The sequence below is a fragment of the Sturnira hondurensis genome, unplaced genomic scaffold (genome assembly GCF_014824575.4).
Source record: "Sturnira hondurensis isolate 20B ecotype Veracruz unplaced genomic scaffold, ASM1482457v3 Scaffold0011192, whole genome shotgun sequence".
NCBI lineage: Eukaryota > Metazoa > Chordata > Mammalia > Chiroptera > Phyllostomidae > Sturnira > Sturnira hondurensis.
Window position 1 is genome coordinate 1,262,111 of NW_028083823.1, and position 16,718 is coordinate 1,278,828.

Genomic DNA, 16,718 nt, shown 5'->3' on the forward strand with positions numbered 1-16,718 from the left:
AACATATGACCTGGAAGGAATTACATCATACACAAAAATAATTGCACAATGTATTGATGCATATTATTAGAAACCTAGGCCAACCAAAGCATCGCTGGTTTGATTCCAAGTCAGGGCACATGCCTGGGCTGCAGGCCATATCCTCAAGTATGGGGTGTGCTAGAGGCAACCATACATTGATGTTTTACTCCCTTTCTCCCTCCCTTCCCCATCTCTCTAAAATAAATAAATACGATCTTAAAAAAAAACCTAGGATGTTAGGTCAAGGAAAATGTGATATAACACTGGATTAGGCTGCATGTATTGCTATAGTGCATTTTCCAGAGATTCTAGGTTTAGTGTGGTACTGATGGAGGTATTTGTGATGGAGTTTATTTGATTCATTGATATCTGAACTTAATGGTGGGCTACAATGACTCTGAGTGATATACCTTTCATTGTATTAGACTTAACTGCTTCTCCTGATCTGTTAATTACCTTGTCTCACTCTTTCACCAACTCATTTATTCCTTTGTCCCTTCTTTAAATATTGTTATCCTTCATGGTCTATCTCTGGCCTTCTTCTCTTTACTCTGTATGTGATCTTACTTGCATGGCATTAGCTACCACATAGGCACCAGTGATTCCCAATTAAATGTCTCTATTGTAGCCATCTCTGATAAAGTTTGGTTCCACATTCTAAATGCCCATCTGGACAGATCTTTGTTAATGCTTGTCTTATAAGCACCTGGATCTCAACATGTCCAAATTTCAATTAATTATATTATTCACCTAACCATTTTTGTCTTGTAGTCTCTATCTCTGTTAATAGTATTACCATCAACATTCCTAGACTTTTCCCCAGCCCTATTGAGTCAGACCCACAGGAATCTATTCTTAAACAAGTCTCATAGGTGGTTCTTATATACACTAATATTTTAAAATCCTTTGCAGTTCCCCATGCTGGAAACCTTATAATCACTCTGCTTTCTATTCCTTACTACCCACATCTAGCTGGTAACTGGATCTTATTGAGATCATTCCCAAATAGCTAAGAAATGACCCTTATTTTTTCCCCCACAACACTACTTTAGTTCCTGCTCTTTCCTTGGCACTTTTGCAAGAGATTCTTCATTATCAACATAACCTCTACCCTGTCTCTCGAGTAATCACTGAGTGCTGATGTCTTTCTAAACACAAATCTAAAACAGAGAGCTGACTGTGCTATTCCTTGGCTTTAAAAGTGTTCAGTAGCTTGATATCATGGGAGCAATTTTCAGACTGTTTCAGGTCCTGGAACTCTTTCTTCAAATAAAATCCTTCCAGGAAATCCAACTTACAGAGCAGATAAAAGCAGAAGTTCCCTGTGAAGCAGGTCAGTGCCACAAGCTTGGCCAATCAACTTCCCTCTCTGTGTTTACAAAGAAATTATTCCTTTACCAAACCAACAGTTCTGTGAAAACTTACAATGAACATAGAGCGTTAAAGACAATTAGATCTGTAGAAGAAAAAGTATTTAGCTTGGTTTCACTCAACATACCCAAAATTTTATTGAACTTAGAAACTTTTAAAGGTTTCATAGAATATCCAGTAATATCTTATGGGATGCTATTGTTTTATGGGGTCAGTGAGAGACAGTCACCATCCAATGGTTAGAAGAAAGGTCCCTGAAACCAAGAGTGCTCTGAGTCACCATCTAGGTGACTTTGGACATGTTAATTAAGCTCCCTGTTCTTCAATTTTCTCATATCTATAATGGGGATATTAGAATTTATTTTGTGAGGTGGTTATAAAGATTAGTTATGTCAGTGTTGACTGTTACTGTGGAACATTCTGAGAATGTTACTCATGCAGGATCACTATAAAGCTAATGGTATTGTTAATTGGTCTTCCTATTACTGTTCAGGGAATCAATACCACTGTGAAATTTTAAAAATTCAACTACTATACTCCCATGGCATATACCACACAGAGATGCCCATGTGAGAAGAAACTGCTTCAAAATCAGCTCTGGCTGGAGTGGCTCAGTGGATTGAGTGCCAGCCTGTGAACCACAGGGTCACTGGTTTGATTCCCAGTCAGGGTGCATGTCTGGGTTGTGGGCCAGATCCCTGGTGGTGGGCACATGAGAGGCAACCACACATTGATGTCTCTCTCCCTCTCTTTCTCCCTCCTTTTCCCTCTGTCTATAAATAAATAAATAAAATCGATGCCTGCAGTTCATAGCATCTTCCCTTGAATCTTTCATGTTAGGTTCATCATGAAAGAACTATTTCTCCGCCCACAGCATCTTTATCTCTCTGGCAGTTCTTTTTTTTTCAGCACCTGCATCTTTATTTTTTTATTTAATTATTGTTCAAATACAGTTTTCTGTCTTATATTCCCAGCCCTGCCCACCCCCCCACAGTGCTCCCCACCTCCCTACCATTTCCACCCCCCACCTTAGTTATTGCCCATGTGTCCTTTATACTTGTTCCTGTCCTTTGGCCTTCATGTGAATTCTTGCCTGCTCATCTATTTGAAAGGTAATCTCAAGAGAATTTTGCATATGCTGTTTAGCTTGTATTCTGAGTAACTTGAACATCCCTTTAAGCATGCCAAAAAGCTACCTAATTGTTGTGTTGTCACACAGTAACAGGCAAACAGAAAATAAATTTTATTCTTATAAATTTCATCCTACGAGCACTTCCAGAAATATTCTATTTTTAAAGTGGCATTTCAAGTACCCTTTAATGAGATATATTCAGATATATTCTTTCCTTTGACTAAAATATAAGCCCCTATTATTTTTGTGCCTATTACTCAAAACATGCTTTTTAAAAAACTGTGTCTCTGTGTGATGCTGTAAGAATTTGTTATTGTCACAACTTTGTTATGCTCAGCAGAGTTAGTGACCTATTCAAAGCTGTCTATGCTGAAAGGCAGCAGAATGACATACAAATGGTCCTGTCGTCTTTTTAAAATGGTTTAGCTCAGTTTGTCAGGTTACTGGCTAGAGAGGGGAAAATCAACATCTACAGTGTTTAAGGAAAGATATCTATTTAAGTGTAGGTATTAAAGAATAAAGTAAAAAAAAACTGAATTTCTTCTTGTAATCTATTATTTACCAGACATATGTAACAAAAAGAATGATAATTTACTGTAAATAAAATGCACTCCTGATCATTTTTACTCATTTTTTCACTTGATTAGAGTGTGTAGTGAATAAGGGATTCTCTAGAATGTTTCCATGAACTATCTAAAAGAGACATAAAAAACTGGTACATAGATGAACTCATCACAACACAGGACTGGTTCTGTGAAGGCTCCAACATTTGGTTTGGTTGGCATACATAGGAAAAATAAGACATAGGTTGAAACCAAAGCAAACTCCGTTGGCGAGACCAGGACATCCACCACTGAAGGGACAACTTGATAGGTGGTCAACTTATAATAAGAAGTGTCCAGGAGGAAATTAAAATCAAGAAAGAGGAAGTAGTTGTATGGTTCAAGTGAAAATTTGCCAGACTGAGGCCCCATAACCCATCATGGAACATGTGTTACAGGGAATAAATAGGTTATTTGTATTTTGAGGCCTCAATTAGTCAGAGTCTGCATGGGAATCATTGATATCTAGCTCCTCAGATGTCCTTTATCTGTGTCTAGGCTCACTGTCTCCTCTTCTCTCATAGTTCTCCAGGAGGACGACATTATCAATTAGAGTCTATCTTACCAAATTATAATCACAGTCCAGTTCTGCCTCACGGAGGAAGCATCCTGATTTTTTGGTACAGTTTTGGCTACTTCTGATCTCCTTGGCCAGCCATTTACAAATCATCTCCTGCAGTCCTGGTACAGATGAGCAAAAATTCATTTAAGGCTAATCTTGTTAACTAAAGTCTCATGGGGTAATTTTATTTCTCTTATGCCCTTGCTTAATTTCCCATCTTCTCTGTCTTCTTCATTTGCTACTTCATGGTGTTACTACTTTCCCTCTATTCTCCTTACAGGGCAGACACTTGAATTTTTAGAGGCAGACTTGCATTTACAGCCCTAGACAAGGATGGCCTCAAGCTTCAGGTCAAGCAGTTTTGTGGTTCCCAACCTCTTGAATAATTTCTAAATGCAATTCTATAGAATAATCAGGACATTCTAAATCCGACATTTCAAATACAAAATGTGTGTTAAATGAACCTGGCTGTAATGATAATATATTCACTTACTGAGTTACCAAGTGGTTTTCTGATTTCAGCATAAGTTCAGATGAGGCACACACAGATGGAAAAACCACTTGTTTTCTTTATCTGAGGAGTACACAGTTGATAGTGATGTAAAAACCAAATTCTTAACCTTTTTGAAGAATGTCTTTTTTTCTTAAGCTTCATGTTTCCTGTTCGTATCATTCTTGGGGCTCTGAATTCCTTCTGCCTATAGGACTTTGGAGGTAGAAAAAATGACTGGAGTAAATCTAGAATGTCTAGACCCTGACTAGGGCAGTTTTCTCAGAGGTTTGGCTCATGGACGGGCTCATGGTCAAGTTTGGTTCTGAGTAATTTTAGTTCAGATTTGGTGTACTATGTATAGAACAAACGTGGGGACTTTGGAAAGTTAGGAAGGCTCTGGAAAAGATCCTAAACATCCAGATCTCCTGAGGTTTTTTAGGTCAGCCTAAGTAGCCTTTGAATAAGTAACTAGTTATGCTTGGGAACCTGGCAAACCAAGTGTAACTTGCATATAGATTGTAGCTCATGGACCTGGGGGGCAGGCGGAAGCTGAGGGACAGTCTCATGGGATGGTGGCAAATCATGAAACCAGGTAGATTACTAATATTCATCATTTTTAAGGGGATGTAGAGAAAGAATTCCAGTAAAAAGCCAATGAAAGAATGTGCTCAAGAGTTAGGATAAGGGACAGGGCCCGGTGAGCTTCTGATCTTAATAAGGGACTAGTTTTAGAACATCTATTTTGCAGTATGCACATAACTATAATAATTCACAAATAACCATGTACATCATGAGATATTAACACTCATCTTGAGGATAAAACATTACCCAATACAACTGAAATTTCTGTGTTCTCCTCTCTGATAATATTTCTCTGGATTCCCTTGTATTTATAATATGAATGCATGTATTCCTAAATTAATATTGTTGCAGTTATTTCCTTCATCTGTGTGCTGTTATTCTGCATTAAGTTTTCTGTAACTTGAGTTTTTAATTCAATATTATGTTTCTGATATATCTTCAGGTTGATACATTCATCACTGGTTAGTATTTGTTAGCAGTGCTTTTCATGCTGTGGTCTTTGTTGTGGGGAGGGAGAAGAAGCCATTTAAGGGATGTATCCTGTTGTGGACAGACAAGACAGTATACTTGATGTCCCCAAGTGGTGATCAATTCATTCACAAGTTAGCTGCAAGTGTGGTAATGAGATCTGACTAGTAAAGGACACTAATTATAATGAAGAAAACTGAATTTGTATACAGGACCTGGAATCAACTATATAAATAATATTTCTTGGTAATATATATAAGATATGGACATAATAAATGCATACTTAGTGATTAAAAATTGTTTTTTAAGTGTATCACTGTTTCAAAAACTTAGGCACTCTTACAAGCATTATGGGGGGAATTACCTAATTAATTTTTCTCTTTTTTTTCTCCATCTTTTCAGTGTTTCTGGATTCTCCTCCAGTGGATCTGATTCCTGCTCTGTAGCCTTCTGAAGGATTGACATTAAGCATCATTAGGGAAACTCGGCTGCCACCTGACTGTACACAACAAGAGAGGCTTTGGAGATCATTTTTAATTAAAATAATAATGACTTTCTTGGAATGTATTCCCAGTGGAGCCTGTTTTCTGTGTAGCCTGGAAGAACACCTAACTAACATTGGCAATTCTTCAAAGACCTTCAAAACCACTCTATATCACACAACTGAGTGACTCTGGGTTTTTTCAGGGAGATCCTAAGAATTGGGAATATCAATTAACCTGGAAGATTCAGCCACTGCTACTCAGAGCTGCTGCTAAAATACCATGTCTAAGAACTCGGAGTTCATCAATCTCTCATTTTTATTAGATCATGAGAAGGAAATGATCCTGGGAGTCTTAAAGAGAGATGAATATTTGAAAAAAGTGGAGGAGAAGAGAATAAGGTAATATACTCTTATCTTAGTGCTCTCCTTGACTGCTTTCTGTTTCTTTGAATCAATATAGATTAGATATAGGGCAACTGCAACTACATATAAGACAAATGTTGGCTAGTGATATTATTGATTCCCAGCCATAGCTCATATTAGAAAACATTTCTGATACTTTGTTATTTAGCTAGACAGAAGAATGGAATTGAGCTAATAGTATAGCGTTGATGAGAATGAGCATTTGGTAGTAATGTCATTACCAGTAGCTAAGTGGAAGAACTGGCCAGGTTTTAGTTCCATCTCTGGGATGTATTAGTTACATGACCTTGAATAAGTTATTCAACTTCTCCATGCCTTGGTTTCCTCATCAATTAAATAAGGATGATAATAGTATCCACCTCATAGGGTTGTTGTAAATGTTAATGAAGAAAATACATGTGCAGAACCTGATACATAAGTATACAATGAATATTAGCTATTATTTATTTATAATGCTTTTTTCAGATCAGTCTTACTGGGAATTTGCCTCCACCACAGCTCAGGGAAGAAGGAGATCTGGAGAGTGAAATATACCCACTGTACTCCAGAAAGCACCTAAATTTCCTCAAATATGTTTCTGTGTGAGAAAAGTTTAGAAATGTGGGCACAGCTGAATTTCACATCAGTTATAGGCAAGATTGATATTTGCTGGATCCCCAGATATGACCTTACCTATGTTTCAGCCAGCATTCATTCTGATTGATTGCATCATTTGTTTTAAATGGTCATACTGCCATTCTTTTTTTTAAAGATTTTATTTATTTATCTTTAGAGAGGAAGGGAAGGAGAGAAGGAGAGAAATATCAATGTATGGTTGCCTTTCATGAGTCCCCTGCTGGGAACTGGCCTGCAACCCAGGCATGTGCCCTGACTGGGAATCGAACTGTGATTGTGTGGTTCACAGGCCCCCACTCAATCCACTGAGCTACACCAGCCAGGGCTCATACTGTTGTTCTGATTGGTCACTGCATCCATTGTGATTGTTACCTTCTTGTTAAATATATTTGGTTATTACATATCATTCCTTAATAGAAAGGCAGAAGATGCAGCTTTTATGTCTTATATGCTCCAAAAACTACAATCAGAAGCTTTATTTATTTTACTTGAGGAGAAAACTCATGGTAAAATTATATTCACATGTTGCAAAAATATTCAATGTACCTAAAGCAACTAGGATCTTTAGAATTGGAAATACATTGAAATATTCTTTTTTTCCAGTGTGTAATCTTTTTTTTTTAATTTTATTTAATTATTTCTCAAGTACAGTTTTCTGTCTATTACTCCCATCCCATCCCACCCCGCAAGCTGCCTCCCCTCTCCCATTTCCACCCTTCTTATTTGTTGTCCATGTATCCTTTATATTTGTTCCTCTAAGTCCCTCCCCTATTTCCCCTGAAATTCCCTCCCCTCTCCCCTCTGGTCACTGTCAGCCTGATCTCTATTTCAGTGTCTTTGGTTATATTTTGCTGGCTTGTTTGTTTTGTTGTTTAGCTTCCTGTTAAAGGTGAGCTCATATGGTATTTGTCCTTCAATGCCTGGCTTATTTCACTCAGCATAATGCTTTCCAGTTCCATCCATGATGTTGCAAAAGGTAGGAGCTCCTTCTTTCTTTCTGCAGCATAGAATTCCATTGTGTAAATGTACCATAGTTTTTTGGTCCATTCATTTACTGATGGGCACCTAGGTTTCTTCCAACTCTTGCTATTGTAAATTGCGCTACTATGAACATTGGGGTGCATGTGTTCTTTGGGATTGGTGTTTTAGGGTTCTTAGGATACAATCCCAGCAGAATGCTTATTTTATAGTTCAGGGCCCAGAAATTTCATTTCCATTATTCTAAGATATTCCAACAATTTTAAAGAAACCAAGGCTTTGATTAAAATTATTGCATTTTTTCTGTGCTTAGAATTCAAGTTCAAATAGCCCTGACTGGTGTGTCTCAGTGGTTGAGTGCTGGCCTGTGAATCAAAGGGTCACCCATTTGATTCCCAGTCTAGGGCACATGTCTGGGTTGCAGGCCAGGTCCTCAGTGCGGGATACACTAGAGGCAACCACACATTGTTGTTTCTCTCCCTCTCTTTCTCCCTCCCTTCCCCTCTGTATAAAAATAAATAAATAAAATTTTAAAAAATAATTCAAGTGCAAATAAAATGTACTTAATGATCTTAAACCAAGGGTGTCAAAATCATTTCCATCAGGGCTCGTGGTTGCCTTTAAAGGGCCAAATGTAGAGCTCCTTTCCCCTAGTTGAGGAGTAGTTACATTTATACAGTCCTAAAATTAGCTTCAGCCCTTTGAAGGCAACCTTGAGGCTGATGTGGCCCCAGAGAAAATGAGTTTGACACCCCTGTCTTACAGAAATCAGAAATTATATTTTCGGTATTGTTAACTTCAGTCATGAAAAGTTGCTGAATTTTCTAATGTGCTGCAAAAAATTATATTGTTTACACAGGACAAGTACTAACCAATTATTGATGACATTCTTAAAAGAATTAAAAATCACTCACTTCAGGAAAAAAATTAATAACCAGATCCCAAGAAACATTGAAGTATAAGAGTAAGCCTTTGTTCAGGATATTTGTTTTTGGCATTCTCAATAACTTTTAGTAATGACCTATTGTACTTCCTCTTCCTTTTTTTCCCCATTTTTCTTCCCTTTCCTTTTCCCCCTTATTTCTGTAAAGAAATTTAGCTAAATAGTATAATATGCAAAAGATCTATCAAGGATACGGTTAGTGATTTTCTGGCTCTTTAAACTTTTTTGAGGATTTGAGTGGGTTTTTTTTTTTCTGTTTTGGGTGTGTTAAATGCATTGCCTCATTTCATCCTGAGCTACTGATATATGAGCCCAGGCCAGATGACTCAGGTTGAGAAGCCATGATGACTGCTACTTGAGAAGCCATGCCAAAGGCAGAAGCATGATGTTTAAGTGCACACTGTTGAAGAATACATCCACACTTGTTCATTGAAATCCTGGCTGAACCATGAAATCTTTGTGTCATCTTAGACAAGTTACTTCCATGGATAAATCTAGTTTCCTCTTTTGATAAAACAGAAATAACAATATTAACTACCTGGTAAGGTTGTTGCAGGGACTTAATAAGGTGATATTATCAAGAACTTAGATCAGTCCTTACATGTAGTAAGCACTCAATAATTTCTGGCTGTAATTATTATTCCTATGGTTGGTTTGTTTGGCTCTTGATTTACTAGTTGTAGTAACCACTACCAGTGCTCCATTCATATTCTCTAGGGTCCCTTGTTGGATCTGTGCACTCATTTCCCAGTTTTCACTTTACTTCTAAGGGGTGGCACCCACTAACATTTTTAGATAATCTTTGGGTGGCTGGAGTTGCCCATAGGATTAGAGAGCTACGGTGCCAGGTAAACTTCAGTTTGTGTCCCTATTGGGCAGCCCCAAGCCAATAGCTGACATACAGAAACACTTTGCCTTGAGGCAAGACAGACCCCAGTGTGGCTTTTTGCTTCAGAGCTCCCCAGGGGATTATGCTGAAGCTGGACTTCATCTTTGCTTAGGCCCTTCACCCCACCCTCTCCTGCCTTACCTACTCACTTACAGGGTTCTCCTGAGAGTACTCCTTAAATCATTTGCACAACAAATGCACATCTTGGAATTAGGTTTTAGAAAACTCAATTTAGGTGTTTGCCAGACCAGATAGGAACTTAGTCCTTATTCCTGGATATCCTCCAAAGTTATCAACGCAAGAAACTTATAGAGTAATAGGTTTTATTGCACAGGTAAACTTTTGTGCTAGCTAGTACAATAACTGTTTTCAGCATGCTACAGAGGTATAGGTTGATATTTTGTGGGAATCTAGAGGAAGAGGTAATCAATTATAAATAAAATAAAAATGGAAGAAATGGTTTAACAGGAGAGGTAACATTTGAACTTAGCCATGAAATGTGAAAAAAAATGATATTGGCAAATATGTCTACTGTGTTTCAGTTGATTACCATGAACCACAAAATCATCTTCAGACTCTGCTAATAGGTTTCAGAAGGAAATGGAAGCCAAAGGAAAAAAATTAGGCATTATTGTGATTAGAGACTGATCTAGAAAATTAGTAAACTGGAGGTTGGGAAGCAGTGGATTTTTTGTTTGTGTATTTACTTGCTCAAGCAAGCTGTACTTAGACATTAAGAAAACAGAATAATGGAAGAATGTGAAAATTATATTGAATCAACATTTTATAGGCCTATCACCCAACTATGCTCCACAGTCCACATAGCCACTGAAGTGTGGCAATAATTAAGGTGGGACCAGTCTCTGCATGCTCCTAAAAGTGCTCTGCACCTACAGGCATATGAGAAGCCTGTTTATTACCACTAGGTAATGACCTATAGTTTGGGGAGAGGCATATGCCTATTATCAGAGCATTCTAGATTCATCCAAGATGCTCACATAGATTTATTTTTCTCCTTTACTCCAAGCAGGAAGGAATAGTAGAAGACATCCACACACGGGTTTCAACTATTAGAGAGTAAGAGTATTTTAAATGTTTTCTGTGAAGAACAAATCAATTAGATTCATTGATGCTTTAATACAATAAAGAAAGGGAAAACTCATGCAAAGAAAATTGAGCTATCAAGAGTGATTACAAATGTAAAGAAATACCTTCCATTTGGAAGCATAATATAAAAATATTTGTTGATCATTTTGTACTTTAGATTTCTCTAACTTTTGAAGAACTCAGCCTAACATAACAAAGTACATGGCTCATAGTAATGAATACCCCTCAAATTTCAGTAACAAATTCTTTTTTTTTATTATTTATTTATTTATATTTAGAGGGGAAGGAAAGGAGAGAAGGAGAGAAACATCAATGTGTGATTGCCTCTCATGTGTCCCCTGTTGGGAACTGGCCTGCAACCCAGGCATGTGCCCTGACTGGGAATGGAACTGGGATTGTATGGTTCGCAGGCTCGTGCTCAATCCACTGAGCTACACCAACCAGGGCGATCAGTAACAAATTCTTACTGTACTTGATCTTCTGCACCTAAAACCAAATAATGCTAAATGTTTACCTTGTGGTATTGGCCTATATAAGAAATATTTAACTTATAATTAGGCAATTTATTTTAGCAATTCATTTGTCAGCTTTATTCTCACTAAGAAGATGTCATTTCCATTTGGCCGCAATGCCTGGAAACATGTCTACACTTAGGTTCTCTTTGGTCCCTATTCTTGTATTTGTCTCAGTGATTAACTCTATTCATTTCCTCCCAGCATATATTTCTCTTTTTTTTCCTCCCTACCCAACTCTCAGTTTTGTTCATCTCCAGCAGTGGTTTTTTAAAGAATAATTAATAATCCCTTCACAGGGATAACTCTGGCAACTATTATGGGTCTGGAGGTGGACATAAGACCAAATATGAACCATTCAGACATATAGCCCAAATTTACAGTGGGTCCTATTTCCTAGTAGAAATGTTTAATAAAACAGTTGCTGTTGAGTGTGAAAACCAGCACAAAGATGAAGCTGATCCTAAAGAATGGCAGAGAACTATTGTCAGCAACCTGATACACTAGAATTGGCCACACTTCTGGACTTCTTATTTTTTATTACATTTATTGGGGTGACATTGATGAATAAGATCATATAGATTTCAAGTGTACAATTATATGATACATCACCTGTATATTGCATTGTGTGCCCACCACCCAAAGTCAAATTATTTTTCATCACCATATGTTTGACCTCCTTTACCCTTTACTATCCCTATTCCCCTTCCCTCTGGTAATCACCATACCGTTGTCTGTGTCTGAATTTTTGTTTGTTTTTCTTGTTTGTTCATTTGTTGCTATCAGGTTTATATCCCAAAGACCTAAATATAAGATCTTAAACAATAAATTACATAAAGAAAACATAGGTACTAAACTTATGGACCTCAGTCTTAGACAACATTATATGAATTTGATGCCAAAGGAAAGGGAAGTAAAGGCAAAAATAAGTGAATGGGACTATATTAAAGAAAAAAGCTTCTGCACAGCTAAAAAATGCCATAAAAACAAAAGGCAACCAACCAACTGGGAGAAGATATTTGCAAAGAACAGCTCCAACAAAGGGTTAATATCCAAAATATATAAAGAACTCATAGAATTCAACACCAAACAAACAATCTAAGTAAAAAATGAGCAGAGGACCTCTCCCAAGAAGACGTAGACATGGCCAACAGACATATAAAAAGATGCTAAACTTCACTACCTATTAGTGAAATACAAATCAAAACCACAATGAGATACCACTTCACACCTGTTAGAATGACTGTTATCAACAAAACAAGTGATAACATATGTTGGAGAGGTTGTGGAAATAAAGGAACACTCATTCACTACTGGTGGGAATGTAGACTGGTACAGCCACTATGGAAAACAGTCTGGTGGCTCCTCAAAAAAATAAGAGAATTATCATATGACCCAGCAACCCCTCTTCTGGATATCTACCCCAAAATTTGAAAACATTTATTTGCAAAGATATATGCACACCTATGTTCATTGAAGAACTATTCATAGTGGCCAAGACATGGAGACAACTAAAGTTTCATTTAAATAATGAATATATGAAGATGATGTGGTATATATATACAATGGAATACTACTCAGCCATAAGGAATGATGAAATACTGCCATTTGCAACAACATGGATGGACCTTGAAAATATGAATAGTGAAATAAGCTGGATATTTTAAGCAACATATTTCTGTTTTATTTATAGTGGTTTCAATCAGATTTTTTGTTACATGCAGCCAAGTGCATCCTACAGTTTCCAGGAATCAGAAATAATTGATATTTGTTGAGCACCTTCCTCAGGACCAGTACTATGTATCTATTGTTAGAATAGAGACACAATCTAAATGCTTGTTGAGGTCATAAACATAAAGATGCTTGTAGCTATGGATCAGGCTTTGTCAGTGGTCTAGACCAGAGTCAGCAAACTTTTTGTATAAAAGGCCAGATAGTACAGAGAGATGTAAATTAACACCACAATGAGATACCACTTCACACAAGTCAGAATGGCCATCATAATCAAACCAACAAACAAGTGTTGGAGAGGATGTGGAGAAAAGGGAACCCTAGTGCACTGTTGGTGGGCTTGCAGGCTGGTGCAACCACTATGGAAAACAGTATAGAATTTCCTCAGAAAATTAAAAATGCATCTGCCTTTTGACCCAGCAATTCCACTGCTAGAATTATATCCAAAGAACCTTGAAACACCAATACAAAATAACCTGTGCACCCCAATGTTCATAGCAGCACACTTTATAATAGCTAAGTGCTGGAAGCAACCTAGGTGCCCATCAGTAAATGAATGGATCCAAAAACTATGGTACATTTACACAATGGAATTCCATGTAGCAGAAAGAAAGAAGGAGCTCCTACCCTTTGCAACAAACAACATGGATGGAACTGGAAAGCATTATGCTGAGTGAAATAAGCCAGGAGGTGAAAGACAAATACCATATGATCTCACCTTTAACAGGAACCTAAACAGTAAAACAAACAAGCAAGCAAAATACAGCCGAAGACATTGAAATCAAGAACAGGGTATAAGTGACCAGAGGAGAGAGGGGAGAGAATTTCAGGGAAATAGGGTGAGGGGTTTGCAGGAACAATTATAAAGGACACATGGATAATTAACAAGGGGAGTGGAAACAGAAGGGAGATGGGGAGTGCTGGAGTGTTGGGTTGGGGTGGGGGGGGAGGTAGAAAATTGTACTTGAACAACAATAAAAATAAATAAATAAATAAGCCAGATAGCAAATATTTTAGGCTCTAAAGTGCATATATTCTCTGTTATGACTAGTTAATTCTGCCATTGTAGTATGAAAACAGAAATAGGCAATATGTAGACAAATGGCTATGGCTCATGTTCCAATAAAACTTTATTTACAAAAACATGCCCTGGCTGGTGTAGCTCAGTGGATTGAGTGTGGGCCTGCAAACCAGAGGATCATGGTTCGGTTCCCAGTCAGGGCACATGCCTGGGTTGTAGGCCAGTTCCCAGCAGGAGATGCACGAGAGGCAAACATACATTGATATTTTTCTCCCTCTCTCCTTCCCTTCCCCTCTAAAGATAAATAAGTAAAATCTTTAAAAAAAATAATTTTTTTTTTAAAGGCAAAGGGCTGGATTTGGCCCAAGGGCTGTCGTTTGCTGACCTTTGGTGTTGAAAACACTACCTTGATAGTTGCTCACCTTGGGAATAGGTGAAATATCGACACCTGAAATATTGACAAGAAATCTCAGGGAGAAGAAGGACATTTATAGTCCAAGAGATAAGATGGAGTTGGACTAAAAATCATTAGCTATCAGAGATAGGGTGTGGGTTTCTGTCTGACATGTTAGATGTTTCTCCAGAGTCCTGTCATTTCCAGAAGATATTTTTATTGAATAATATAAGTTAAATACTTACCTCTTTAGTTTTTTAAAATTATATTCTTTTATATTACCTTTTAGTCCCCTCTTGTACCCCAGTACCCCCAGCAATTACCACACGGTTGTCCACAAGATTTTAACGTGTCACCCAATCTGTAGTGGCTCATGTGCTGGAACATCTTACATGTTTCATCACCCCTATAGAAAAACAGCAAAATTAATCTGAAGGTATGGAAATTACCTTCAGAAGAAGAAGTAGCAAAAGGTTTTGCAAAATTGCAAGGGGAAGATTACAAATTCACTTTCCCAGTGAAATAAGAACTATCAAAATCCCCATTTATAGATGGTGAAACTGAAGTAAATAGTTAAACAACCTGTCAAAGGTTACACAGCTAGCAAGTGGTAGAAATGTGATTTGTATATCCACAGTCTGTCTCTAGAGTTCAAACTCCACTTTTAGGTCACCTTTAACTTCTGAGTGACATTTCTGACCTTTTGGGGCTGAGACAGAAAAAAAAGAGAAATGGTGAACTATCCAATGCCTGTCTCACACCAGAAAATATATTACTCAGTTCCCAATTTTATATTAATCTAATCCCCATGTCATCCCTAAGGTATGTCCCATTAAAATTTAGCCCTGGCTGGTGTATCTCAGTGGATTGAGCGCGGGCCTGGGAACCACACGATCTCAGTTCAATTCCCAGTCAGGGCACATGCTTGGGTTGCAGGCCATTTCCCAGCAGGGGACTCATGAAAGGCAACCATACATTGATATTTCTCTCCTCTCCTTCCCTTCCCCTCTAAAGATGAATAAATAAAATCTTTAAAAAATATTCTGTTAAAAAAATTATTGTGGGACCTGAATGGTCTGGTTCAGTAGATTGAGTACTGGCCTGAGAACCAGTGGGTCACAGTTCAATTCCCAGACAGGGCACATGCCTGGGTTGCAGGCCAGGTCCCCAGTAGGGGGTGTGTGAGAAGCAACCATACATTGATGTTTATCTCCCTCTCTTTCTCCTTCCCCTCCCTTCTCTCTAAAAAAAATAAATAAATTCTTTTAAACAATTTACTATAGCTGTTGTAACTGAAACTTGGATTAAATTATTTGGTCAGCTGGTAAACATGAGAGCTGAGATTCTCTCCTTCTATATTGCTTCCCTTTGTTCTATGCCCATGCAATAACTGTACTTATTCAGATCCTGTCAAAAGCCCACCCACAGCTTTACTAATAGTTGTCAGAAAAATGGAACAAAGCAGAAAATATTTCTGTAGCCTGGTATTTACTAACAATTCTGACCTATAAGCTGTGTAAAAGTATCTAAAGTTACTATAGCTTTTTTTTTGAAGCATTGTTCTTGCCCAATAAAAGCTGACAAGAGCTCCTTATGCTGGTCTACTCTTTATACTGAAAACCAATGAATATGTTCTCTTTTGTTCCACATAGTGGGCTCAGCTGAGATGGGCCACAAAGGCAAAATTTAGTATTATCAAGAGACCACATATCCCAGCCTAGAAACAGCCATTCACCTTGTGGATTCATTTTTATGTGGTCGATTTTATCATTTTAGAGCAGAGTGAGTGAGGAAAGAGGAGGAGAGAGAAACAGGAGAAAGTTTCTATAAATTGTCTATTTGGAATCCCGCTGATAAGCTAAACATTTTGTTCAAATGGATTTGAAGTGGTTACAAGAATTACCTGGAAGTTAGTGAGACCAGTAAGTGCCAAGCAACAAATACCCTCTTAATACTCCATAAATGTTTGATCTGTGGACTGTTTGTTTTTCCAAATCTTATCACTACCACTAAGAACAAAATTAGTTTGACCTTCTCAAAAGGCTAAAGACTCATTGTCCCCATAAAACACCAGCAGCACTATGGGAGTGGACTTCTAGTTTGGTAAACGTTTTGTTTTAATCCTTATAAAATTGCCGCAAAGCTTCTTAATGGATTAACAGAAACTCCCTGCATAAATACACTGGCTTCTTAATAGAACCTCAACTCTCACTGAGTCACAGAGCAATGGGGAAAAATAATCCTGCTCCGGTTTAAACAAATTTAAAGTCTTGGGGGTTCTCCCACCAAAGACATTACTAATTACAATATATATACATACTGGGAAAATAACTTAAATTTTGATCCTATAGCATTTTCCTGCAAGTAATTCTTACTTGTAGGACTTATCA

General features: G+C 37.6%; 1 protein-coding gene across 3 annotated transcripts in view; it reads left to right on the plus strand.

Moving 5' to 3' along the window:
- The window catches only part of SYTL5 (synaptotagmin like 5), a 132,489-nt gene that overhangs the window by 11,414 nt on the left and 104,357 nt on the right, over nt 1–16,718 (plus strand). For all 3 annotated transcript variants that reach the window (XM_037059559.1, XM_037059561.1, XM_037059560.1), the window contains exon 2: nt 5,634–6,114. In XM_037059559.1, the coding sequence (XP_036915454.1) occupies nt 5,996–6,114 (119 nt within the window). In that variant the 5' untranslated portion in view covers nt 5,634–5,995. The remainder of the gene's footprint in view (nt 1–5,633; nt 6,115–16,718) is intronic.